Here is a 26,254-nt window from a genome sequence, read left to right as displayed (position 1 = left end):
ATTTCTTCTCCAGACACAGAAATGCTGGAATGGAAGCAGTGTAAACTTTGTAAAGTCTGGCTGTATGTTGCTTGTTTGTTAAAATCCCACCAACATGTGGACGAGTCATCCAGCTGTGGCTGTAACACCACGAGTGAGAGCACAAGGTACTACAACCATAGTTAGTTTAATTATTCAATCGATGTGTGTCGTATGGCAGAAAGGACTGAAGCACTTGGCTGAGATATTTATTCTGGACTCTTTGTGTTGGACGCTGTGTCTTTAAATGACATCACTACATTCCTAAAGGGGTTTGAACCATCAACCGTTGTTTGATCACATTGTCAAAGTAAAACATCAACTGATTCTACATCTTGTCTCCAGTTGGCTGATTAATCTTGTTAAATGACAGGAACAATAAATCCCAGACAGTTTTGACTTTAATCAAAGTAACTTTGCTGCTGCTGCATCTTTTATTGGATTAACAACAGATTATAATCTGCAGGATGATTGAGGTGTTGAAGGGGGGAGATCCTGACTGGATTCTCCAGAGAGCAGATCAAGGTGAGTCAAACAAACTGTGCTGTTAGTGGTTCTATTCTCTAGAGCTGCTATATCTTCTCTCTTTGCTCTTTGTCTTCAGATCTTACATGATGATCTCATGGAGTCGAGGGTCTGTTCAGACAGAATGAACCTCTGGAAGATGCCGTCAGCAGCAACTTCTTCCATTTCCTTTCAATACTTTCTATATTTGTGCTCCATTGAATAAATAAATTAAATAATTTTTAATTTAATAAATTAAAAATGGAAGCAATGATTCTTCACAGTCATGTAAATGTATATCTGCGTGGTTTTCTTCAGAAAACACAAAGACTTGTTTAAGACTTGCCCCTCACAAGATGGCGGCCGCTCTGACGTATTGGAGCGGCGGGCGGAGACAGGCTGCGCAGCGTCTAGTGTTTATGTCTATGGTCTAGTGTATATGTCTATGGTCTAGTGTTTATGTCTATGGTCTAGTCTATATGTCTATGGTCTAGTCTATATGTCTATGGTCTAGTCTATATGTCTATGGTCTAGTGTTTATGTCTATGGTCTAGTGTATATGTCTATGGTCTAGTGTTTATGTCTATGGTCTAGTCTATATGTCTATGGTCTAGTCTATATGTCTATGGTCTAGTCTATATGTCTATGGTCTAGTGTTTATGTCTATGGTCTAGTGTTTATGTCTATGGTCTAGTCTATATGTCTATGGTCTAGTGTTTATGTCTATGGTCTAGTCTATATGTCTATGGTCTAGTGTTTATGTCTATGGTCTAGTCTATATGTCTATGGTCTAGTGTTTATGTCTATGGTCTAGTGTATATGTCTATGGTCTAGTCTATATGTCTATGGTCTAGTCTATATGTCTATGGTCTAGTGTTTATGTCTATGGTCTAGTCTATATGTCTATGGTCTAGTGTTTATGTCTATGGTCTAGTCTATATGTCTATGGTCTAGTGTTTATGTCTATGGTCTAGTCTATATGTCTATGGTCTAGTGTTTATGTCTATGGTCTAGTCTATATGTCTATGGCGATAACAAGGAAGCAGCCATATTGTCGGCCATCTTGGATTCCCCACTGGCAGCCTCTCGAAGTGCCTGTTGGATGGATCAATATGAAGCTTTGATCAGGTTTGAAGGTTTCCCATGATGCACTTGGTTTCTGTCTCGTCTTTGTTTAGATGAAAAGAGCAACAGGATCCAGGATCTGAAATCTCTTTCCTGGTCCAACCAATCCAGAGCAGCTGAAGTATTTCAGTGTGAGAATCTCAGTTTCAAAGCGTCTCCAAACTTTATGGCTCGTCAGCAAGTTAATAAAAATCAGATTATAACTGTCTTGATGATTTAGTCATTTTGTGGATATCTGAACCTGGAATTAAATTAAACCAACAGATTACTGTAATAATATGTCTGGTTCAAGATAGAAAATATCATCTTCAACATGTTTATTCAAATCAAAGACAAACAGCTTATTTTTATTCACATTACCTTCAGAATGTTCATACATCCTTTCCAGTGATGAGGAAGACTGTGATGAAGCTGCTCCTGCCTGTCTTGTGTCCCTGGCCTGGTTTTGTGTTCAGGGATTAAGCAGAGTTCTCCACTAAACCACAGAGCCACAGCTGCTCTACAGGGCCACAGCTGCCCTACAGAGCCACAGAGCCCTACAGAGCCACAGCTGCCCTACAGAGCCACAGCTGCTCTACAAAGCAAAAGATGCTCTACAGAGCCACAGCTGCCCTACAGAGCCACAGCCGCTCTACAGACCCACAGAGCCCTAAAGAGCCACAGCTGCTCTACAGAGCCACAGCTGCCCTACAGAGCCACAGCTGCTCTACAGAGCCACAGCCGCTCTACAGAGCCACAGCCGCTCTACAGAGCCACAGCTGCCCTACAGAGCCACAGCCGCTCTACAGAGCCACAGCCGCTCTACAGAGCCACAGCTGCCCTACAGAGCCACAGCTGCTCTACAGAGCCACAGCCGCCCTACAGGGCCACAGCTGCTCTACAGACCCACAGAGCCCTAAAGAGCCACAGCTGCCCTACAGGGCCACAGCTGCTCTACAGACCCACAGAGCCCTAAAGAGCCACAGCCGCTCTACAGACCCACAGAGCCCTAAAGAGCCACAGCTGCTCTACAGGGCCACAGCTGCTCTACAGACCCACAGAGCCCTACAGAGCCACAGCCGCTCTACAGAGCCAAGAGCTAATTCGGATTGAAAGAATCCCAAGTCAAATTAAGTCTGGGACCTCAATAGTAATGCTATTTTCTCGTGTGGCCCTTTAGGAAAATGATTTAGATCCTGAAAAGGGACGAAGCTTATAATATGTTTCAACCAAGAAAAGGTCAGTCACTTCATATAAAACACACAATCTGTTAATATATGCCTTCAGAATCTTTCAGACCATTTTTCTTGAGTGCACTTTTAAAAAGATTTAACCAGTCAAAAACATTCAATAATTGTTTTCTGGTGCTTTTGTTGCCTGCTGCACCCCCAGCCCACACTCCCACCCGCCACCATCGCCGTTACAGTGAAGCCAAAGGTTTTCCAGCTTCCTGTCGTAAAGAAGCTCGGGGCAGTTTGTAGGTCAGATTCAGAGCAAACAGGTTATAAGGACTTAAGCCCTGCACACATACACATCATTACAATGATTCTCAATCTGTGGTTCGTGTCCCTGCAGTGGTACGAAAAGTCAAAACAACATTCGAAAAAAATTAAATTCCTTTTAAAATACCTAATATCTTCCCTTTAAATGTAATTAAAGCCATGAGGTCTTTATGTTCTCGCTGTGTTTCAGAGAAATAAAGCTGATTAGTTTAAGTGTTGAAAGTTTTCAATAAATAATCAAACACGTCTGAGAAGTGCTGGAAGCTCCGATCATGTCGGACATGAAATACATTTTTTCAGGTTGACTAACGGAGTCATTTGGTCCTTTCTGATGTTAAAGTGACATGGAGGGCAGTTTCTGGAGTAACATCTGTGGTACTTGGTACATCCAGGTGTTGGAGATCCTGAAGTTCCCTTCAGTCATGAACTGTGTCCTCCTGTGGGTCCGTCACTCATCATGTTACAAGGTGGAGTAACAGACGGCCGAGGACCAGTGAAGAGACAAATGTGATGTACTGGAGTGTTAAAGCCATGGAAGCTGCAGTGCCGAAGGCTCCGGAGTGAACCACCTGGAGCAGGACCTCCACCGGGTAATGGTCACTGACGTCCAGGGCCTGAAGACAGAAGACAGAGAGTTTTCCAACAGGAAACAAGGTGCTGAGGAAGGAGCATGCTTCCTCACAGCTCTGAACAGAACAGTTCTCCGGGGAGGAACCGCTGGTTTCACCGCTGGTGTCGTCAGAAACAAAACCACTAAGTTTGGGTAAATATTGGATTACAGCTGAAAAAGAGCAAACTGAAATGTTTGTAAAGGTTTGTTTATCATTGAAGTGGTGGTAATGAATCAAAGTCTCAATCAGGGACAGTGTCAGTCTATGTCTCATCCCTCGGAAGTGTGCAGCTAATGCAGCTAATGCTAATTCAGCATCGTCTGTATTAGCATTAGCTGCAAACTCCAGCTAATGCTAATACAGACGATGCTGAATTAGCATTAGCTGCATTAGCTGCAAACTCCAGCTTATTAGCTCATGTAGCATTATGTGCTTTCGTAGCATTAGCATGTTAGATGGTTTCACTTTAGAGGGCATGTTGAGGTGCAGCAGCGCCCCCCGTCATGAACTATAGCAGTGTGAACGCCTTCTCTTCAGCATTCACACAGCGGAGCCAGGCTCCCCGCCTGGATGGGAAATATTTACTGACCATTTATCTTCTCTGTCCAACACAGAAAACACAGGTCACGTTTCCATTTGTGTGTCAACATCTGCTCCTAAAGTCAGTCAGATGGTTATTTAGTCGTCTCCAGATGTGTTTCAGTCACCACATGCCCGAGGGGTAAATTCAGTCTGGAGGGTAAATACAGAAGGTCACATCCAAACCATCGACCCAACAAAAGCAGTTTCACTAGAACATGTTTCCAGATGTGTGAAACTGACATGTCTGTTGTTGTTTTAGCAGCATTGAGGGAAAGTCTGTCATACATTAGCATCAGTTGTGGGGCAGGTCTGACTCTGTGCCCTCCATCAGTGCAGCTGCCCCTCATGGGGGGCAGGAGGGTGAAGTCGGGACAGAAAGTTACCTGCTCGTCCGTCAGTCCGTACTCCTTCTGGAAGTCGAAGGCTCTGGCAGAAGAAGGAACGACGGCTCTGTTGAAGGTCGGTCCATACACCACGATGCTGTTGAACCAGAGAGGAGACAGATCAGGGTTCTTCTGATGTTCTGCTCTGATATGAGGAGGACTGGTTCTGGCTGTTCTCACTGGTCGTAGGAGCAGGACGTGGACAGGCGCACCGTGGTGTCCGTGTCCTCCGGGATCAGCCAGACCAGGTCAGTGTCCGTGATGAGGCGGACATGCTTCCTGTTCTTCTTGGCCAGGTAGCCACAGTCGGCGTTGAAGTCCCCGAGAAGCATCACGTTCTGCTCACACAGCAACACTCACAGTTAACCTTCAGAGTCCTGAGGAGAACCAACTGATCCTGAACGCAACCTGGGAACTCCATTTAAAACAATATTGTATTTTGTGCAATCTAAGTGGTTAAGAGTGGACTGTTGTCCATGTTGACAACTTGACAATAGAAGATGGTGAAATATGTGTAATGGTGGGTAGTTTGATGGCCGTTGGCCAGAGTTACCTGTGTCCTCCACTTCTTCTTCACATGCAGTAAAACATCATACAGAGCGTCCAGCTCCTTGGTGGCGTTGGTGGGAGTGGTGTGCTGAGGGATGAGGACGAATTCCTTTATAGCTGAAGATGTATAAAGAGGTTTGATGGAGAGAGGGAGGGAGGACTCAGAGAAAAGTCCCTACACATGGTCCTTCTTTCACACATCTTCAACATGAGTTTCTGGCAAACTGACCTGTCTTCGGAGCTTTGAATCGGACAACAAAAGGCTCTCGGGCGAAAGCATCGACGTCTCCCTGTAGGTCGTCAGGATACTGATACTGCCCGGTGAGAACAGCGGTGTCGGCCCTGTGGACACACACAGGTTTGGCTTTCCAAATGCTTTGAATAGGACGTAAGACAAGACAAACATGATAGAATATTGCAAGCAGCCTCCTCACCGGTACACAAAGACGTACTGCTCCTGGTACGACTCGGTCCGGCCCAGTCTCTCACTGGCCACAGCTTGATACTCGTACCTGGTGTCATACCTGTCGTTTAAAATGAATACAAGTGGAAGAGAGGAGGGAGACGCTCATATTTCTGTTCACAGAGACGAGTGTGTCAACCTTAGAGAACTTTTCTTTCTTTTGTAAAAGAAGAAGAAAAAGAAGAACAAACAGTGAGTGAAGCTGATTTATCTGAATGGTGCTAGAAGTGATAAAAATCTCTTTTATTAGCAGATAAAAAAATAAGTCCAGTCCAGGACATAATAAATCAAATCAAATGTGTTTCCAGTCATTTTGATGAGTCGGCACCCGATGAAATATTCATGCCTTTCACTTTGTGACCTGTTCAGGTTCAGCTGGTTACAGAGCGCCTTCATAAAGAGCCCAAACCGATTCTGACCAGGTCTTCTGGACTCGGTGTGACACGGTAAGCCAAACAGAGGCGTCCGTGTTAAATCACCAATATGACATCATGGGAAGTAGTTCACCATCAGCTCTGAGCAGCAGCAGGAAGTGGAATCATCTTCCTTCTCATTACAATGGAAGACAACCGGTTGGTGGTGCTGCTTCATTCAGAGTCAAAGGTTCACGTCACAGTGAGTTTTAAAGAGATTAACCACTGACTAACTGAACACAAACGGGAAATGAAATGTGAAACAGTGAAAATCAGGGATCACCTGTTAATTTGCTCAAGCAGCTCCGGTAAAGCTTTTCCTTTACTGTCTCTCACCTCCTGAAGCAAACACACGTCACAGCGGGTGATGACCTGAAACAAGAGAACACAGTGAAGAGGAGGGGAACCAGGTGAAGAGGAGGGGAACCAGGTGAAGAGGAGGGGAACTAGGTGAAGAGGAGGGGAACTAGGTGAGGAGGGTAACCAGGTGAAGAGGAGGGGAACTAGGTGAAGAGGAGGGGAACTAGGTGAGGAGGGTAACCAGGTGAAGAGGAGGGGAACCAGGTGAAGAGGAGGGGAACCAGGTGAAGAGGAGGGGAACTAGGTGAAGAGGAGAGTAACTAGGTGAGGAGGGTAACCAGGTGAAGAGGAGGGGAACCAGGTGAAGAGGAGGGGAACCAGGTGAAGAGGAGGGGAACTAGGTGAAGAGGAGGGGAACTAGGTGAGGAGGGGAACTAGGTGAAGAGGAGGGGAACTAGGTGAGGAGGAGGGTAATTAGGTGAAGAGGAGGGGAACTAGGTGAAGAGGAGGGGAACCAGGTGAAGAGGAGGGGAACTAGGTGAAGAGGAGGGGAACTAGGTGAGGAGGGGAACTAGGTGAAGAGGAGGGGAACTAGGTGAGGAGGAGGGTAATTAGGTGAAGAGGAGGGGAACTAGGTGAAGAGGAGGGGAACCAGGTGAAGAGGAGGGGAACTAGGTGGGGAGGGTAACCAGGTGAAGAGGAGGGGAACCAGGTGAAGATGAGGGGAACCAGGTGAAGAGGAGGGTAACTAGGTGAAGAGGAGGGGAACCAGGTGAAGAGGAGAGGAACTAGGTGAGGAGAGAGTAACTAGGTGAAGAGGGGAACTAGGTGAAGAGGAGGGGAACCAGGTGAAGAGGAGGGGAACTAGGTGAAGAGGAGGGGAACTAGGTGAAGAGGAGGGTAACCAGGTGAAGAGGAGGGGAACTAGGTGAGGAGGAGGGGAACTAGGTGAGGAGAGAGTAACTAGGTGAAGAGGAGGGGAACTAGGTGAAGAGGAGGGGAACTAGGTGAGGAGGAGGGGAACCAGGTGAAGAGGAGGGGAACTGGAGGAGGGGAACTAGGTGAGGAGGAGGGGAACTAGGTGAGGAGAGAGTAACTAGGTGAAGAGGAGGGGAACTAGGTGAAGAGGAGGGGAACTGGAGGAGGGGAACTAGGTGAGGAGGAGGGGAACTAGGTGAGGAGAGAGTAACTAGGTGAAGAGGAGGGGAACTAGGTGAAGAGGAGGGGAACTAGGTGAGGAGGAGGGGAACCAGGTGAAGAGGAGGGGAACTGGAGGAGGGGAACTAGGTGAGGAGGAGGGGAACTAGGTGAGGAGAGAGTAACTAGGTGAAGAGGAGGGGAACTAGGTGAAGAGGAGGGGAACCAGGTGAGGAGGAGGGGAACTAGGTGAAGAGGAGGGGAACTAGGTGAGGAGGAGGGGAACTAGGTGAGGAGAGAGTAACTAGGTGAAGAGGGGAACTAGGTGAAGAGGAGGGGAACTAGGTGAAGAGGGGGTAACTAGGTGAGGAGAGAGTAACTAGGTGAAGAGGAGGGGAACTAAGTGAAGAGGAGGGTAACTAGGTGAAGAGGGTAACTAGGTGAAGAGGAGGGTAACTAGGTGAGGAGGAGGGTAACCAGGTAAAGAGGAGGGTAACTAGGTGAGGAGAGAGTAACTAGGTGAAGAGGGGAACTAGGTGAAGAGGAGGGGAACTAGGTGAGGAGGAGGGTAACCAGGTGAAGAGGAGGGTAACTAGGTGAGGAGAGAGTAACTAGGTGAAGAGGGGAACTAGGTGAAGAGGAGGGGAACTAGGTGAGGAGAGAGTAACTAGGTGAAGAGGGGAACTAGGTGAAGAGGAGGGGAACCAGGTGAAGAGGAGGGGAACTAGGTGAAGAGGAGGGGAACTAGGTGAAGAGGAGGGTAACCAGGTGAAGAGGAGGGGAACCAGGTGAAGAGGAGGGGAACCAGGTGAAGAGGAGGGGAACTAGGTGAAGAGGAGGGGAACTAGGTGAAGAGAAGGGGAACCAGGTGAAGAGGAGGGGAACTAGGTGACGAGGAGGGGAACTAGGTGAGGAGGGTAACCAGGTGAAGAGGAGGGGAACTAGGTGAAGAGGAGGGGAACCAGGTGAAGAGGAGGGGAACTAGGTGAAGAGGAGGGGAACTAGGTGAGGAGGGGAACCAGATGAAGAGGAGGGGAACCAGGTGAAGAGGAGGGGAACTAGGTGAAGAGGAGGGGAACTAGGTGAGGAGGGGAACTAGGTGAAGAGGAGGGGAACTAGGTGAAGAGGAGGGGAACTAGGTGAGGAGGAGGGTAATTAGGTGAAGAGGAGGGGAACTAGGTGAAGAGGAGGGGAACTAGGTGAAGAGGAGGGGAACCAGGTGAAGAGGAGGGGAACTAGGTGGGGAGGGGAACCAGGTGAAGAGGAGGGGAACCAGGTGAAGATGAGGGGAACCAGGTGAAGAGGAGGGTAACTAGGTGAAGAGGAGGGGAACCAGGTGAAGAGGAGGGGAACTGGAGGAGGGGAACTAGGTGAGGAGGAGGGGAACTAGGTGAGGAGAGAGTAACTAGGTGAAGAGGAGGGGAACTAGGTGAAGAGGAGGGGAACTAGGTGAGGAGGAGGGGAACCAGGTGAAGAGGAGGGGAACTGGAGGAGGGGAACTAGGTGAGGAGGAGGGGAACTAGGTGAGGAGAGAGTAACTAGGTGAAGAGGAGGGGAACTAGGTGAAGAGGAGGGGAACCAGGTGAGGAGGAGGGGAACTAGGTGAAGAGGAGGGGAACTAGGTGAGGAGAGAGTAACTAGGTGAAGAGGGGAACTAGGTGAAGAGGAGGGGAACTAGGTGAAGAGGGGGGTAACTAGGTGAGGAGAGAGTAACTAGGTGAAGAGGAGGGGAACTAAGTGAAGAGGAGGGTAACTAGGTGAAGAGGGTAACTAGGTGAAGAGGAGGGTAACTAGGTGAGGAGGAGGGTAACCAGGTGAAGAGGAGGGTAACTAGGTGAGGAGAGAGTAACTAGGTGAAGAGGGGAACTAGGTGAAGAGGAGGGGAACTAGGTGAGGAGGAGGGTAACCAGGTGAAGAGGAGGGTAACTAGGTGAGGAGAGAGTAACTAGGTGAAGAGGGGAACTAGGTGAAGAGGAGGGGAACTAGGTGAGGAGAGAGTAACTAGGTGAAGAGGGGAACTAGGTGAAGAGGAGGGGAACTAGGTGAAGAGGAGGGGAACTAGGTGAAGAGGAGAGTAACTAGGTGAGGAGGGTAACTAGGTGAAGAGGAGGGTAACTAGGTGAAGAGGAGAGTAACTAGGTGAGGAGGGGAACTAGGTGAAGAGGAGGGGAACTAGGTGAAGAGGAGAGTAACTAGGTGAGGAGGGTAACTAGGTGAAGAGGAGGGTAACTAGGTGAGGAGGGTAACTAGGTGAAGAGGAGAGTAACTAGGTGAGGAGGGTAACTAGGTGAAGAGGAGGGTAACGGAGGAAAGAATTTTGCTTTATATTAGTGCTGTCAAAACCCCCAGCTCGTTCAGCTGGTAGAGCATGAGACTCTCAGTCTCAAGGTAGAGGGTTCATGTCCCACACCAGGCACCAGGTGGAGAGCCCTCCAGGTGGAGAGCCCTCCAGGTGGAGAGCCCACAGGAAGGTTCTTAATGGGTCAATGTGATCTGGGTGACGGTGCTCAGACTGACACCACCACCACCCGGAAACGGATCAGAGGGAGGAGATGGATGGATGGATGGTGCTGTCAAAAACAACGTGCTAATTTAATTAATTGATTTGAAGCAATAAACTTGTTTAAAAAAATGTAACGTAATTAACGCAGTTGTGTTTACTTCCGGGTTGTTGTTTCCCCCCCCCCCATACTAGAGCAGCAGCATGAGCAGCGTCTCTGAACGCAGCACTGTGACTCCAGAGCAGCACAGTACCCAGTGGAATAATATCAAGGCAGAAAGTTTCACTGTAAAAAGTTTCCTGACGGCTGATTGAGAAAGTAAAAGTCATTAGAAAAGCTGAATTTAACGACTACAAAAGTAATTCTGCAGTAAAACAGCAGGTTGCCATGTTGGCTGACCAGGAGCCTCCAAACTGCTAAAGCTGGAGGAAATACTGGTAAAATATTAATTCCTCCTCTTTCCCTGGCTCTCCTCTATACTGTGTGTGTGTGTGTGTGTGTGTGTGTGTGTGTGTGTGTGTGTGTGTGTGTGTGTGTGTGTGTGTGTGTGTGTGTGTGTGTGTGTGTGTGTGTGTGTGTGTGTGTGTGTGTGTGTGTGTGTGTGTGTGTGTGTGTGTGTGTGTATATTACAGTATATTATTGCCACTTAGTTCATGTCATGTGGTAAAAGTTTACTACTTTGTATCTAGAAATATTCAAATCCTCAAAGCGGTACACCTGCACTCTGACAAAACCCAGACTGATGTTAGATGTTTATGAATTAATTAATTATTAATTATTATTTTGTTGATCTTGGAGAGAAACAGTTTCATGCATGTCTTTGAATTTAAATATAGTCTCTGTGTGCTGAGTCGACATTAATTCTGTGGTTTTCCCTGAATAAGTATCTCTCTCTCTCTCTCTCTCTCTCTCTCTCTCTCTCTCTCTCTCTCCCTCTCTCCCTCCCTACCTCCCTCTCTCGCTCCTCTCTCTCTCTCTCTCTCTCGCTGTCTCTTCTCTCTCTCTCACTCTCACTCTCTCCCTCCCTACCTCCCTCTCTCGCTCCTCTCTCTCTCTCTCTCTCTCTCCCTCTCTCCCTCCCTACCTCCCTCTCTCGCTCCTCTCTCTCTCTCTCTCTCGCTGTCTCTTCTCTCTCTCTCACTCTCACTCTCACTCTCTCTCTCTCTCTCTCTCTCTCTCTCTCTCTCTCTCTCTCTCTCTCTCTCTCTCTCTCTCACTCTCACTCTCACTCTCACTCTCACTCTCACTTTGACAAGGATCTGCATGACATCAGCCTTCTTCGACTTGGAGTCTCCAAAGTTATGAAGGTTGAAGGCGCAGATTCGAAAGTCGGAACCTCTGGGGACGCCACTGACACCGACGAAGAAGAGGAAGCAGAGGAGTGAGGAGGACCTCATGGTTCAGACCTGCAGAGCACAGCACAGCAAAATCAACACAAAGCTCCTCTCAAACACTGTAAGCGGTCATCATGACTGCAACTAAACTGGGATAATAAGTCATAACTGAATTCATTCTTTGGATTCTGCTGTTTCTGTTTTCTGTTGCACATTTGATCTGTTCTTTCCTTTTCAGTCGGTCCAGTAGTGGAGGTTCTTCTGTGGTGTCGTAGCAGCAACAAACAATAGTCTGTGAAAATGGGTGAATTTCAGTCTTGATGTTTGGACATTGTTTATAATGTGTAAATTATTATCAAGCATGTAAATGACTGATTATTATACAAAAATACATATTTTATCAAACGAGCTCTATGGGGAAATGAAAAGCCACAGAGGTTTCCCTGCTCACTTCCTTCTTTAACGCTGACGCTGCACTAAAGTTTTCCTTCCCCTTTCTGTGAAATTACAACTTTTTGAGAATAGGGCTGGGGGGGGTCGAGGGTATTGTTCAGAGGGGGCTGGGCGTAGAGGGTCTTGTTTAGATACTCACGGTGCAGGGTTTAGGACTGTGGGAGGAAAGCCACACACACTCACAGACAGGCCCGGCTGGATTTGAACCTGCATCTTCCCACTGTGAGGCGACAGTGCTAACCACTGCACTAACTTGCAGGTGAAATGTGACACGTTCTGACTCCATCTGACTGAATGTCTGAACATGCAGAGCCAGAATGCAGAGAATGCTGACTCACTGATTGTGGTTGTAAAGACATGATCCACAATGAGCCCCAGAGCGGCTGGGAGCAGCCTGTTGGTGTCGTGGGGGCCTTACTAATCTATGCTTGTGTTTGTAGAGTCCACCGGGGACGGCTATGGCCCAGCTCGTCTCCCGGGGGCTCGCCTACAAAAGCTGGCTTCCACCGTGGCTCCTTCAACCTGCGGCTCCGGGGCGAACACGCCCGGGCTGCCGCTGCAGAACCTTCCTGCACTACAACACTTTACTCCATTACACCCATCATCCTACTGACCACACCCGCAACATGCACCCCCAGCATACAATACATCTACACTGACCACATACAGACAGCTGATGCCTTGTTTAAAGAATCGCCCCAACGGAGGGCTTTAAACCTGCCCCAGGGTCGCTCTTCCCTCCCTGGCCTGTGGTCTCTCAAGCTGAGCCGTCCAACAGTCTCAGTAGCAGTCCACTCTAAAAGATCCAGGATGGACTCACATGACACAAAAAGCAAAGGAAACAAAATACACTTCTGACCCTCCATGTGACTTTGTTCCAGTTTATAAGTTTGGACGCTCGAGTGTTTTTGCTGAAAACAATATTTAAATATTGTTAAACAACACAGAGCGTTTGACAGGAAACTTCAGTTTAAAACTGATAGCAGCTTGTACAGGATGTGCTTATTTGGTCATGTCTGGCAAGATAAATTGACGGGGGTGTCAAATTACAAGCACTGGACGTTGTGTCATGATAAAAGGGACCTAAAGAAACACAAAAGTGAGTCTGATGTTCAACACCACTGATCTTCTTTCTCATCTGATACCAAGTTAAACCACAGTTACGATCAACACTACCATAAAATAATAATAAACTAGAGCTACACTCGGTAGAGCGCACACCAATGCCACTTTTGTTTGTAGAACCAGGTTAGCATCGCTACCATGAGAGCCGCTAGTTCGTATCGATGCTAACTAGGTAGCTCAGGCTGCTACGTCACTGAGTGAAACACTGAGCGTCTCCATGGCAACAGATGCTGATCTCCTTTGGTCTCCTCCATGAGGAGCCTCTCCCATCCGCTTGGTATGGGACATTTTTCCAGATTCATCCAGAAACGTTAATCTGCTAACATCCCACAATCTAAAGGATCGGTCCTGGATGAGGACAAATCATCCCTGGAGATTTCAAGCAATTCAGGTGAGTAGTTTTTGTGAAAAGTTGGTCAAATACATGCATACAAACCAATTAAAATGTTTTAATTAATAAATTCAGACGAAAACACAACCTTCTCCGCCAACTTTGTTGGCGAAGTATTATAATACTGATACTTGATACAGAAGTCTAATGTGTGGAGGAAACTCAGGTTATGAGGTGAAGGAAAATAATCCATTTATTCCAAATGATATCTATCAAAGAGAAACCAGACAAATTGTCTTTATGTATATAGATGTTTATGTTTATGTTTATAGATACACAAGCTTTACAATAAAATGTCAAGAAGGATCCATAAATGTCCACATTTTAATAATGAAACTGTTCACTGTCAAATTCAATCCAAATAATGCAGCAAGAAATGTGTGATTATCACTAAAATAATAAATAATTAATGATGAACTCATACTCAAACTGATGAGACAAGAAATTATCAAGAAATGAATGGATGGATGGATGAATGGATGGATGGATGGATGATGGATGGATACTTTATGAACTATGCATAAAATAAATAGGATCAATAAATATATTTATATAGCATTTTCAGAATAATAATTCATAGCAATAGGAGTCTGCAGCCTTCAGCACCTAAATGTGTTTGACACTAAAAACTTTTACTTCGTTATTTTATTTACATCAAAACTACATTTAGAAAACTGACTGATCGGATTAGCTGTTAGCTATGGTTAGCTAGAGGAGCTGTAGAGTCACTAGAGGAGCTGTAGAGTCACTAGAGAGGAGCTGTAGAGTCACTAGAGAGGAGCTGTAGAGTCACTAGAGGAGCTGTAGAGTCACTAGAGAGGAGCTGTAGAGTCACTAGAGAGGAGCTGTAGAGTCACTAGAGGAGCTGTAGAGTCACTAGAGAGGAGCTGTAGAGTCACTACAGGAGCTGTAGAGTCACTAGAGAGGAGCTGTAGGGTCACTACAGGAGCTGTAGAGTCACTAGAGGAGCTGTAGAGTCACTAGAGAGGAGCTGTAGGGTCACTACAGGAGCTGTAGAGTCACTAGAGAGGAGCTGTAGGGTCACTACAGGAGCTGTAGGGTCACTACAGGAGCTGTAGAGTCACTCAAGAGCTGTAGAGTCACTAGAGGAGCTGTAGAGTCACGAGAGGAGCTGTAGAGTCACTAGAGGAGCTGTAGGGTCACTAGAGGAGCTGTAGGGTCACTAGAGGGGCTGTAGAGTCACATGGTTGCACAGCTGCAGGCTAAATGCTGATAAAACCTTGAGTCATGTGATGAGTTACTTTCTCTTTGATTCTTCAGCTGCTCCTAATCTTCTGCCCTCCGTGTGTTTAACAGTGAAGAGATCAGAGTAATTTAACAGTAAGAACTAAAGAGCTCCTCGTGGAGTGGCGGGTCTCCGTGCGGTGGTCTGACTGACTGACTGGCTGACTGACTGACTGACTGACTGGCTGACTGACTGGCTGACTGACTGACTGACTGACTGGCTGACTGACTGACTGACTGACACACACACACAGACACAGAGTGAAAAAGCAGAAACGTACCTGTGGATCGTCCGACTGTTTATGTCCTCAAGACTGAGAAACTGTCGAGGTTTCCTGGAGGAGGGGCAAATAACTGAACCCCACCCACCACACATACACCCACACACACACCCACACCCACTCTGACACACACACACAAAAACCTATTTTTAAGCAGAACTTCATACTTGTCCTCTAAGTCTTCATCTTTATCGGCCCTCCTGCTCCACGGAGACGTGATTGGTTGTCACAGTAGAAGACGGTCAAGTTAAACATTACTTATTAAAACCTTGATCAGTCTTCAGTCTGAAATGTGTCCTGATGACAGTAAATCCTGAAGTGAGGCTGTAACAGGGTCAACAAGCAGCTGGTTAGAAAACTTTTAAACTTTTACCCACTAAAATTTTTAAAACAAACTAATCCAGTGTTTTACGGACATGCAAGTTTTCATGGTTAAGATTTCCTAAACCTGTCAAGCCGAGGGGGACAAGGCTTGGTTGGTCACGCCTAATGAGACTGTTGCAGGTTTGATTCCTTTCTCCACCTGCCAGTGTTCTTGAGCAAGACACTGAACTCAGAGTGGCCCCAGTGGACTGACGGCACCCTGCAGAGCCTCCATTGGTGAGGAAGTGATTACTGATGTGAAGTGCTGTAGAAGTCTAGTTCATCTATTTAAAATATAAACTAAATCAATCTTTAAATTACAGCAGGAAGTAACTCAACAACAGGAAGTAACTCAACAGGGAGTAACTCAACAGGGAGTAACTAGTTCTCCTCCCAGAGAAGAGTGTCTAGAGAAAGAAGCACTGCCATGACATTGGAATCAAAGGGGTTTTATTGGCTTGTTCAGACGTCTGCAGGTTCTAGTTGGCGTGCAGAGACTTCCAGCGGGACAGCGGCCCCCTGCTGGGGATGTACTTCACGCCGCAGCCGTCGGAGATCAGACGCTTCTCAGCCATCATGTCGTCGAAGTCGCAGGCGTTGAACTTGGTGAAGCCGTACTTCTTGGAGATGTGGATCTGGAGAGAATCAGAAATCAGACACGAGTGGCCGGCTGGACGGTTTGTCTCAGTGGTTTGTCTCAGTGGTCCCTTAAAGCACTCAGCACCTCCCAGCTGAGCACATACACAACCACAGAGTTGCTGTCTGCAGCCTTTGCACACCAGAACCGCACAGCAGCGGCCCGGTCGGCTTAATAGACTGCAGCTGGAGTGTGGAGCCTTACCTTCTGACGGCCGGGGAACTTGAACTTGGCTCTGCGCAGAGCCTCCACCACATGCTCCTTGTTCTGGGTCTTGGTGCGCACCGACATGATCACCTGACCAATGTGCACACGAGCCACGGTCCCCTGAGGTTTACCGAAGGCCCCACGCATCCCAGTCTGGAGCCTGAGGACCGGAGAGAGGACCAGAGAGAGGACCGGAGATTCCATCACATCATCAACTCAGACGGGTTCATTTGTCCTCTGGACTTTAAGACCCCGTTTACATCAGAACTTTTCTAATGAACTCACGTCAATAAAAGCTTTGTGTTTAAGTGGCAACATTTCCAAATGACGTCCGGTCAAAAGTCATTTTCCATTCTCACGACTGTAAAAGGGTCCTGAGGAAGCAGGAGAGGACGGAGTGGTGTAGACGTGGAGAGGAGACCCTGCAGGTCCACCTGGTCTGTTCTGAGAGCCACCGGGATCAGACCTGAGCCTCTGGGACTCCAGGACGACTCCGTTCATGAGTTTTAATGACTGAAGCTTCAGTCAACTTCTTTCACCTAAAAAATACCGCCTGCCTCCGCAACTCCGTCCTCTGCTGCTGAAACCCTCGTCCACCTTCATCACAACCTGGATCCACTACAGCTCATCTTCAAGAATCCTCAAACCCAGAACCTCCACAACACTGCCCGCCTCACTCCAACTCCCATGAACCCATCACCCCGTCCCCCAGAACCTCTACTAGTCCTCCAGAACCTCCACTAGATCCCTGTCCTCCAGAAGCTCCACTAGAGCCCTGTCCTCCAGAAGCTCCACTAGAGCCCTGTCCTCCAGAACCTCCACTAGACCCCTGTCCTCCAGAAGCTCCACTAGAGCCCTGTCCCCCAGCGTTTTTAGACAAACACTTTTTCGCAAAACCTAAAAAAACATTTGGGAAAACCAGCTGTGTCAGCATTAGTCTATTTTAGCGTTCTATTGTATTTTAGTATTTTGTATGAATTTTAGGCATTCAGGTGTTGAGCCTTAATAATGTTACTGATTTTGCTCTAGTTTATATTTATGTGTTCCCTAAGATGACAGCAGGTGTTCCATTATACTGGTGACTGCATGTTATCTTTGTGTATTATTAAGTTGCGTGTCTGCCCAGGGACTGCAGGTGGAAACTAGCTACGGCTAAAATCTGCTACAAACCATCTTTTCTTCAAGATTAAGGGTTTGGTGTGTGGTCCCTTACAAAATAAACTAAATAAAATTAAGTGTCCACACAGATGTAAAACATTCATGTTCTGGGGTTCTTTTGCAGATTTTGTGCGCATACTGGCGAGGTCTAACAAAAAGACTAGAAATCTTTCCTTCAGGCAGTAGAAGCTCACTGGAGCAGCATCCTCTAGTGTGAAAGTCTTTAAGCGAGACGAAAAGCTGATTTGCAGTTTCCAGCAGGTGGACACGCTCACCTATCAGCTCCAGCGCAGGACAACATCTTGTTGATGCGGATGACATGGAAGGGATGCAGCCGCATGCGGATGTGGAACCCGTCCTTGCCGCAGGTCTTCACCATGTACTTGTTGGCACAGATGCGGGCCGCCTCCAGAGCTGCACACCAACAGAGTTTACGCTTCAGGAGAGAGGATCTTACAGGTTTAGAAGACACGTGGACGAGCCTGTAGCCGGGGGAAACATTCTCATCCAGCAGGTTCCAGGTCTGGTTCGGAGCCAGAGCCTGACCTGGGGAAAGCACCGACACCTCCTGGCCTGGGGGCGGGGCTATCCAGACCGTTACAAACAGAACTGTCATCTTTACACCTACAGCCAAGTGTCCATCATTTTTTTAAATTAGTCATGGATGCAAAATTAAAGCAGCAGTGGACTGAGCCCCAGAACTTCCTGGACCTGTGGTCTGCAACCGAGATCCAAAAAACCAGGGGGGGGGGGGGGGGGGGGGGGGGGCGTCTCAGACCAGGCATGTGTTCAAGGAAACACAGCGGGAGATGACTGCAGCAAGAAACCAGCTCCATCAGCCCCACCACAATTACAAGTTAATAAAAGACTATAGAGCAGGGGTGTCAAACACGGGTCCTGGAGGTGCAGGTCCTGGAGGCGCAGCCTTGCATGTTATTCAGGTCTCCCTGCTTCAACAGGCTGATTGCAGTGAGCAGCTGGTTGTCTGGCTTTGTGCTGAACCACCAGGACTTTCAGGAGAGGGAGACATGGAGAAGATACAGGGCTGCACCTCCAGGATCAGGGTTGGACCCCCCTGCTATCGAGCACTGTTGGGTAAACCATTAAGCACACAGGCAGAAAAAAGAACAAACTAAATTGCGCCTTTGAAACAAGCATTTAGAGTTTTTCTTTTTTTTTTTGGACAAGACTGGGTCTGGAACTGGTTCTGAGGATGAACGAGATTTGAAACAACTGATCACTACTAGTAGCACCTGGTTCTCCTTGGAGGAAAGGAGGGAACAAAGAACTGGAACCAGCTCGGTGGACGAAAAAGCATGGCGGACTGAGCAGCACCAGAACAACAGGTCAGTGTTCTGCTCTCACCTTCTGAAGAAAGCTGCTCGTACTCATCAGAGACCATGTGACCACACAGGGGGAACTCGTCCACCTTGGCCTTCTTCCTGCCCAGGTCAAAGATCCTGATCTTTGGGTCTGTGAACGACAGAGGAGGGAAACCTGAACATGAGACGAACACCAGCTGGACTGAAGTGCTGGTTCTGTTCTGTAGGTTGCAACTCCACCAGCACCCTGATGCTCCTGTTCAATATTTCCTAAGATATCTGAAGCGGTTCTGATCCGTCCTGCAGATGCTGAGGAGCCTCAGTCAAGTGTTTAATAGTGAACTTTCACCAGAGGATATGTCCAAAGCAAATTAATACTTGAAATGATCAGTCTGCAATATTTAATCACACATTCGTACACATCTCTTCCATATTCGACTTCCTTTTATCTGCTTTTCTCAGTTTAAAGTGACTGAAGTCTAATGAAATGCAAATCAAAGAACACCAGCGACACGGGACCTTAAACTGAACCGTTAATAAAACCCCGATTCAGCTAAAAAGAAAAAAAGGAAAAAGCTTGTGAGTAATGAGACTAAATGTTGATGGTCTAATAATGGCTATAGACATTCACATCTAGCTTTTGATATTTCAATCAGAAAATTTGTCAAATGTGGTCTCAATCATGAGAGTCAACATGAAAGAAATGTTTTCTGTCCAACAGAACATTTCCACCTTTAGCCCAGTAATAGAATTAAGGTCGTTTTGTCTCAGTGGTCCCTTAAAGCACTCAGCACCTCCCAGCTGAGCACATACACAACCACAGAGTCACTTTCTGCAGCTTTTGCGCACCAGAACCGCACTGCAGCGGCCCGGTCGGCTTAATAAACTGCAGGAGGATCCGGTTGCTGTCCCAGACCCAAACTGAAAGAGCAGAGCAGCTCTGATGGAGGTGAACGTCTTACCAGGGACGCCTCTGCAGAAACGGGACTTGGGGTACGGTTTGTTCTTGCAGTAGCGGTAACTGTGAAAAAAAGACAACGTAGATTAAAACAAATAAGTGAATACAAGACACGGCTTTTAAATCAAAAATACTCAGTTTGACACTTCACAACACTGAAAAGTGGAAATTTAACCATCCTAAAGGAAAAGCCAACCTTTTCTTCAGCCTCTTTGAATAGTTTAAACATTCTCCCTGAAATATACGGTGTGTATTCAGATCCTTTAGAATCCTTTAATCTCAATTTTCAAACAATATCAGATGTTCAGGTCTGGTAAAGTTGGAGGCTCTTTGTTTTTTAAGCTTCAACAAGTGAAGCAGATAGAACCTCGTCTTCTCACACCAAAACAACCAGCTGTTTTTAAGTCATGATTATAGATGGAAGAAAACCGCTGGATTCATCACTTGTTATAGTCAGATTATATAAACTTACATATTTCTTGAATAGAAGAGAAATACTTTAAGTACATTTATTTTACAACTGTGATTTACCGAGTAAAAGTTGATCTGTACAGTTTTTTCAACATTGAGTTGACTGATCTCAGCTGGTTTAACGTTAACTAGCAGGTTGGTGTTACTGTTCCAACACTAACCTGCTCGTTAACTGACCGACAGAAACGGTTCTGAAAAGCTAAACCAGGACAGCCGCTTTACATGATTAAACGGTGGAGGTTTGTAGAGATAAATCAGTATTTTGAAGCCGGTTAAAGCTTTGACTTCACGGACTCCTCCCGGAGCCTCCACATGGAGCTCAGCTGCCACATTAAGCCAGAGTTTTGACCGGTTAAAGGTCGGGTTGGGGAACAGATCTTCCGGCCTGCTCCCGGAGCCTCCACATGGAGCTCAGCTAACATTTCAAACCCACGTTTCGGAACCGGTTACAGCTCAGACTTCTCTACGGCCTCCCGGAGCCTCCACATGGAGCTCAGCTGCCATTTTCTGCCGACCCGAGTCGGCCGCAGCTCGGCCATAAACTGCCCACAGAGCACTCACCAGCGGGCTGGACGGCGGCCCATGGTTGCAATCTGAAGAATAAATCAATGAATCGTGTTAGAGATGAGAGAATAGATGAGAAATGACGTTGTAATTTAGTTTTTTCAACAGAGCAGAAGAACCGCGTTGCTCCACGCACTCACCTAATGGAGGAAAGGAAGATGAGCTCACTTCCGCTGCGTCATATCCGGAGAGTCGCGGGAAGAAAACTATGATTTTATATTCTAACAACGATTATATAAAAATAAATATTTCATTTTACTCGTCAAGACTCAATCGTTTAGGGAAACTAATTAAGCTGGCATATTTCCAAAAATATCTATTATCTAGTACTTTGAACCATACAACCTGGGGAATTCTGGGAAATGTAGTTTCATCCATCCATTATCTCCCGCTTATCCGTTTCCGGGTCGCAGGCTGAGCACTGTCACCCAGATCACTTTGCACCCATTAAGAACCGTTCCTGCGGGCGGTGAGCCACCGGGAAGGTGACGCGGGACATGAACCCTCTACCTTGAGATTGAGAGTCTCCTGCTCTATCAACTGAGCGAGCCGCGGGACTAGTTTCATCATCACATTAGGAAATACACCAGCAAACAGAAACACTTACATTTATCATTCAATTAGCAGCTTGAAAACTGGCTACTCGTTTTAAAATATCACATCATAAATCTTTACACGCTTGAATAAAATCTATATTTGGATAACTGAAACTAATATATGTGTGTTGTTAGCTTAGAAACGTGACTGAGTGAGTTTCACATTAATGAATAGAATAGAATAGAATAGAATAGAGTGAACCTACAATTGTCTAGAAGGAAAGGGTAAATCTGGTGTTTGTGTAGAATAAACACTGCAGCAGAAACAATATAAACTGAAATTAAGTATCTGAATTGTATTCATTAAAATGAAATTATGAATCTGGAATGAGACAGTAATGTACTGTGGAAATTCTTTTTTTTATTTTTTTTGTTGCCCCTTGTCCTGTTCGGCAGCTTGGGCCAACAATATGATGTGATTGAGAGCCTTCTGAGTCAGAACAGATTTTGGTCTTGCAACAGGGAGAGACCTGGAGTCTCCTCCTGTTGCCTTCTCCGTCAGAAGATGGCATGGCTGCTGTACACGACCGGGGGGGAACGCTCAAAGAGAGAGAGAAGAGAAGAGAGAGAAGAAAGTTGGGGATAACATACAATATCCTTGTATATTATTTGCAGTTATCACACTGATCCAAATACTTTCCAACTGTTTTTGGATTAAACCAGCCTGAGCAGCTCTACCTAGACAGTAACGTGATTTATTAGATTAACCAGCCTGAGCAGCTCTACCTAGACAGTAACGTGATTTATTAGATTAACCAGCCTGAGCAGCTCTATCTAGACAGTAACGTGATTTATTAGATTAACCAGCCTGAGCAGCTCTATCTAGACAGTAACATGATTTTCTAGATTAAACCAGTCTGAGCAGCTCTATCTAGACAGTAACATGATTTTCTAGATTAAACCAGTCTGAGCAGCTCTATCTAGACAGGAACATGAAGCAGGAACATGAATTAACAAAGAGGTGACAACAAAAGAGGAACATGATTTTTAAGGTTTGAGCAAATGATGACAGAGAACAAGCAACTTCAGAAGCACCTTTCGTGAGGAGTGGAAGTGTGTGTGTGTGTGTGTGTGTGTGTGTGTGTGTGTGTGTGTGTGTGTGTGTGTGTGTGTGTGTGTGTGTGTGTGTGTGTGTGTGTGTGTGTGTGTGTGTGTGTGTGTGTGTGTGGCTTGTCCACTGGGTGTGGCCGAAAATGTTGTGGGGGGACCCGTGGCGAGACCCCGGGGTCCGAGGCCATCGGGCTCGGACACCGCCACCCCGGCAGACGGCAGCCACCCAGGCCCGGGTAGACCCCAGCGAACCACCCCAGAGAGCCACGCCCCCGCCCAAAAAGCACCCGACGGAGAATGCAGAGAGGAATCCCCCCCAGGAAAGAGGGGCCCACAAGAGAAGGATAAAGGGCACAGGGCCCCAGGTCCCGACCAAAGCCGCCAAGACGAGAGAAGGCCGGAGCAGGGCCCCTGGGCCGAGAGCCCCCCCAACCCCGGCGGAGGGTCCCGCCGCACCCCCGGGAGCCGGCCCACCCACCGCCCCCCCCCAACCTGGCAAGGCAGAGACGGCCCCAGCCGCCGCGCCCCGGACCAGCCCCGCCCCCAGACCCAGGAAAGCGAAGGCCCGTACAGGCCCCGGTCGGAGGACAATCAACTCTACACCCCCAGGAGCCTCATATCCCACCCGCCCCATGATCCTCCCCCCCGATCTTGACTGTGGGAATTCTAAGAGATTTCACTAGAAACAGTAAACATGACACAGTGGTCTGTGTGTTTGGTAAAAAGTAAACATGGAATTCAGACAGATTGCTATTAGATATTTATCACTGTGTGTTATGTAAGATAACTGTAAATCATATATCTTCACTGCTGACATTAAGTGAAATAGAGATTTAAAACAGACCTGGAGGTCCACAAAGAGTGAATGAAAGATTATCAATTGAATATGATTTACTGTACAGGATTCAAGCAAGACAACCAAAATGTATTGTGAATGAAGAATCTTGTAAATAATTCATGCCGGTCTTTCAACCCGTGCTCACCATGTTGAGATATTACAGTTTACATCACCATGATCAGACATAGAAGGGTGAAGGAATACAAGACATTGATGCAAAGCAGTAGCAGAAACTACAACATGTGACATCCCACTTTTACTGGATTATATAATCCTGTTAAGTACAACTGAGTGAGACTTCTGGCTCAGAGCGCGAAATAGGACAAGATTGCACAGGTTGGACTTCTTGCTTGGTTCGATAACTTCAGTAGATAAACCTGCAGCACGGAATATATGTGTGACATGACTCCATGACAATTATCTCCTCATAAATTTGCCTTTGAAATTTGGTCACTTCTGTTCAAATGTATTACTTTGAAGAAAAAGACGTGTCTATTTAGATGCACCCTTTCGCAGAGGTCACAACAGCAAATCATTGCTCTGTGACACATGGAGCCATGACAGCCAATCAGAGCCCTGGAAAAAAAACACCACATCACTAATTGTGATGTAAATATCTGCCTCCACCTATAGATGCAACGGGAGACACAGAGTTTATCCAGATCTCCAGTGTGGCCGGAGTTTTCAGGAATCATCGTTTGTGGTGAGTCGGAGCTGGTTTATGTGTAAATCCGCCCAAACGCAGAGAAATATCACTGGGTTTTTTTAAATACCCTGGTTCGTGTAAATGTGGCCTTAGTCGTTAGACCCTCTCATATCCTCGTCCTGTTGTTTTATGATTGATCCCCAGGTCTGACTCTGCTCTGTTCAAGGATTCGTTTTAGGATTACCCCTGACTGGACACTTCTGAATAAACTGTTTCACTGCATCTGTTGTGATTCTGCTATTGGGTACCGCTCACTCTGACAGAACAAACTAACCAAGTATGAACCCAACGGACTCCGATCAGATGTGCTCCACGCTCGCCTCTCTGGAACGCCGGCTGACGGACCAGGAGGTTCGCATTGACGGCCGGATTCAGGTGCTGCAGGTTGTCACTGAGTGACAGGAGAAGGCCATCGCAGCAGTAGAGGAACACCTCCAGAGTTTACGCAGGTGTGGTGAGGTCCCTGCATCTCCTGCCTCCACCCCTGCTGCTGAAGCTCTTGCTGCTGTTGCAGCCACCGCCCCACTGTTGGCGTCTCCCACCCGTTTCTCCGGGGACTCTGGAGACTGCAGGAGGTTTTTGACACAGTGCAGCTCCACATCGAGCTCCAGGGGTCCTGTTACCCCACTGATCATTCCCGGGTTCGCCGTCTCCCACCTCACCGGGGGGGCCGAGGCGTGGGCCGCGGCGGAGTGGGATCGCCACTCACTCATCTGTGACTCCTTTAGAGGCTTTTCTGAGACGCTCCGCCGGACCTTCCAGACCGTCCCCCCCAGTCGTGAGGCTGCTCAGACCCTTGCTCGGCCCTGCCAGGGGTCACAATAAATGAGGGACTACACGGTGGAGTTCTGGACTCTCGCAGCAGAGTCCAACTGGAACAAACGGCAGGCTCACGAGCTACCCTGAGGAGTCTGTGCAGCTGGGCAGGACTCCTCTCTCCCCAGAAGAATGCGACCAGGGCTTCAGGGAGGGGCACTGCCTGTTCTGCAGCCAGCAGGGACACAGACTCGTCACCTGCCCCGTGAGAGGGCAGGGTCTGGGGAAACTCCAGGTGGGACACTCTCCAGCCACTGACTCTGTCATCTGAGGTTGCCCTTCTTCTTCAGCCTCCTCCCAGCCTTCCCCAATCTCTAGTCCCTCAGACCCAGCTCCCCCAGTCCATGAATCCCCCTCCTGTAGTTCTCAAGACTGAGGCAATCCCCCAGTCTTCTCTGACTCCTCCGTAAGTTCTCCCCCGGTGTTAACCTTAGCTAGTGTCCCAGGCCCCAGTGGTATCTGTCCTGTCAGTCCCCGTCCGGCCAGTCTGCCCTTTCAAGCCTATAGGTCTCTCCCCTGCCAGACAGACCTTGGGCTGTCAGGTGTCAGCCCGAGAGGGACGGGTCCGCAGCTTGAAAACAAAGTGGCTGAGCTAGCACGCTACAAGCGGCGGTGGAATCTGAGGCTGCGCGGGCTGCCGGAGAAAGAGGGAGAAGATGTGAGGATGGCCGTGATAAACATCTGTGGAGACATCGCTCCAGGCTACAAGGACAAGTTTATAGAAGTCATGGACTCGGTGCACAGGCCGGGGGAGACCAAACCCAGACCAAGCATCTGAGCGGGAGGTCATCATGCAGTTCTCCATGAGGCACTACAGTGATGCCATTTGGAAAATGTCCAAAAACTGCAACTATCTGAAAGAAGAGAACCTGCGCTTCCAGGAAGAGCTGAAGCCCGAGGACGGAGAACAACGGAATTGTCTGTGGCCACTCATCCAAAAAGCTCGGGAAGAGAAAAAGATGGCCGACTTGTCAAAAACCCCGTCCAGCTCAGTTGGTAGAGCATGAGACTCTCAGTCTCAAGGTAGAGGGTTCATGTCCCCCGCCGGGCGCCACCTTAGCGTGGGCTCACCACCCGCAGGAAAGGTTCTTAATGGGTCAATGTGATCTGGGTGACGGTGCTCAGACTGACACCACCACCACCTGGAAACAGATAAGCAGGAGACGATGGATGGATGGATGGATGGATGGATGGATGGATGGATGGATGGATGGATGGATGGATGGATGGATGGATGGATGGATGGAATTGTGGAAAAAGCTGCAGTGAATGAATTTGAAAAGTGACACGAGCCCCACTAATGCACCATCAGTGTGGATCAGGAGGAAACAACCTGAAGAAGCAAGAGGAGACCAGTAACCAGGGAGGACAGTCCTCACACAGTAACTAAGTACTCTATAAGAGGAAGTATTGTAGAGGACAAGAAAATATTGTAGATAAAACAGACTTTGCATGCAGTCCTTTCTGATGACACCAGGTGGCGCTCAGCCCCACCTGCCCCTAATGACCCTTTGCCCGTACCTACATGACTTACTTATGTCCTACAAATGAATGGAGGAAGAAAGAGAAAGGCTGTTTGGTTATTGAGTAGAATCCAGTTAAACTGTGGGTAGCTGGTTCTGACCAGCTCCAGGCCTCCAGGGCTGCTGTCCTGCGTGTTTCAGCTTCAGCA

At 47.6% G+C, this 26,254-nt stretch overlaps 2 protein-coding genes across 4 annotated transcripts; both read right to left on the bottom strand.

Moving 5' to 3' along the window:
* Nucleotides 1-1,927: 1,927 nt before the first annotated feature.
* Nucleotides 1,928-14,978, bottom strand: LOC308113327 (deoxyribonuclease-1-like). Of its 2 annotated transcripts, none has more exons than XM_080469534.1 (9): nt 14,897-14,978; nt 11,315-11,473; nt 6,413-6,501; nt 5,688-5,777; nt 5,483-5,595; nt 5,258-5,370; nt 4,885-5,042; nt 4,705-4,801; nt 1,928-3,742 (listed from the first exon to the last, which is right to left on the bottom strand). In XM_080469534.1, the coding sequence occupies exons 2-9, from the start codon at nt 11,462-11,464 to the stop codon at nt 3,584-3,586; spliced, it is 969 nt and encodes a 322-aa protein (XP_080325660.1). In that variant the 5' UTR covers nt 11,465-11,473; nt 14,897-14,978; the 3' UTR covers nt 1,928-3,583. The 2 variants fall into 2 exon arrangements, with proteins under 2 accessions (XP_080325660.1, XP_080325661.1); XM_080469535.1 differs by having other exon boundaries at nt 1,930-3,742; nt 4,917-5,042; nt 14,897-14,939.
* Nucleotides 14,979-15,692: 714 nt separating this feature from the next.
* rpl10 (ribosomal protein L10) lies at nt 15,693-20,762 on the bottom strand. 2 transcript variants are annotated; one of them, XM_080469070.1, is made up of 7 exons: nt 20,717-20,762; nt 20,574-20,605; nt 19,546-19,604; nt 18,627-18,734; nt 17,537-17,675; nt 16,101-16,263; nt 15,693-15,894 (listed from the first exon to the last, which is right to left on the bottom strand). In XM_080469070.1, exons 2-7 carry the CDS (start codon nt 20,594-20,596, stop codon nt 15,739-15,741), a joined length of 648 nt encoding a protein of 215 aa, XP_080325196.1. In that variant the 5' UTR covers nt 20,597-20,605; nt 20,717-20,762; the 3' UTR covers nt 15,693-15,738. The 2 variants fall into 2 exon arrangements, with proteins under 2 accessions (XP_080325196.1, XP_080325195.1); XM_080469069.1 differs by lacking the exon at nt 20,717-20,762 and having other exon boundaries at nt 20,574-20,666.
* Between the last annotated feature and the right edge of the window lie 5,492 nt (nt 20,763-26,254).

This window comes from Lipophrys pholis (genome assembly GCF_963383615.2).
Source record: "Lipophrys pholis genome assembly, chromosome: 8".
NCBI lineage: Eukaryota > Metazoa > Chordata > Actinopteri > Blenniiformes > Blenniidae > Lipophrys > Lipophrys pholis.
This window is presented reverse-complemented; position numbering and strand designations above follow the sequence as displayed.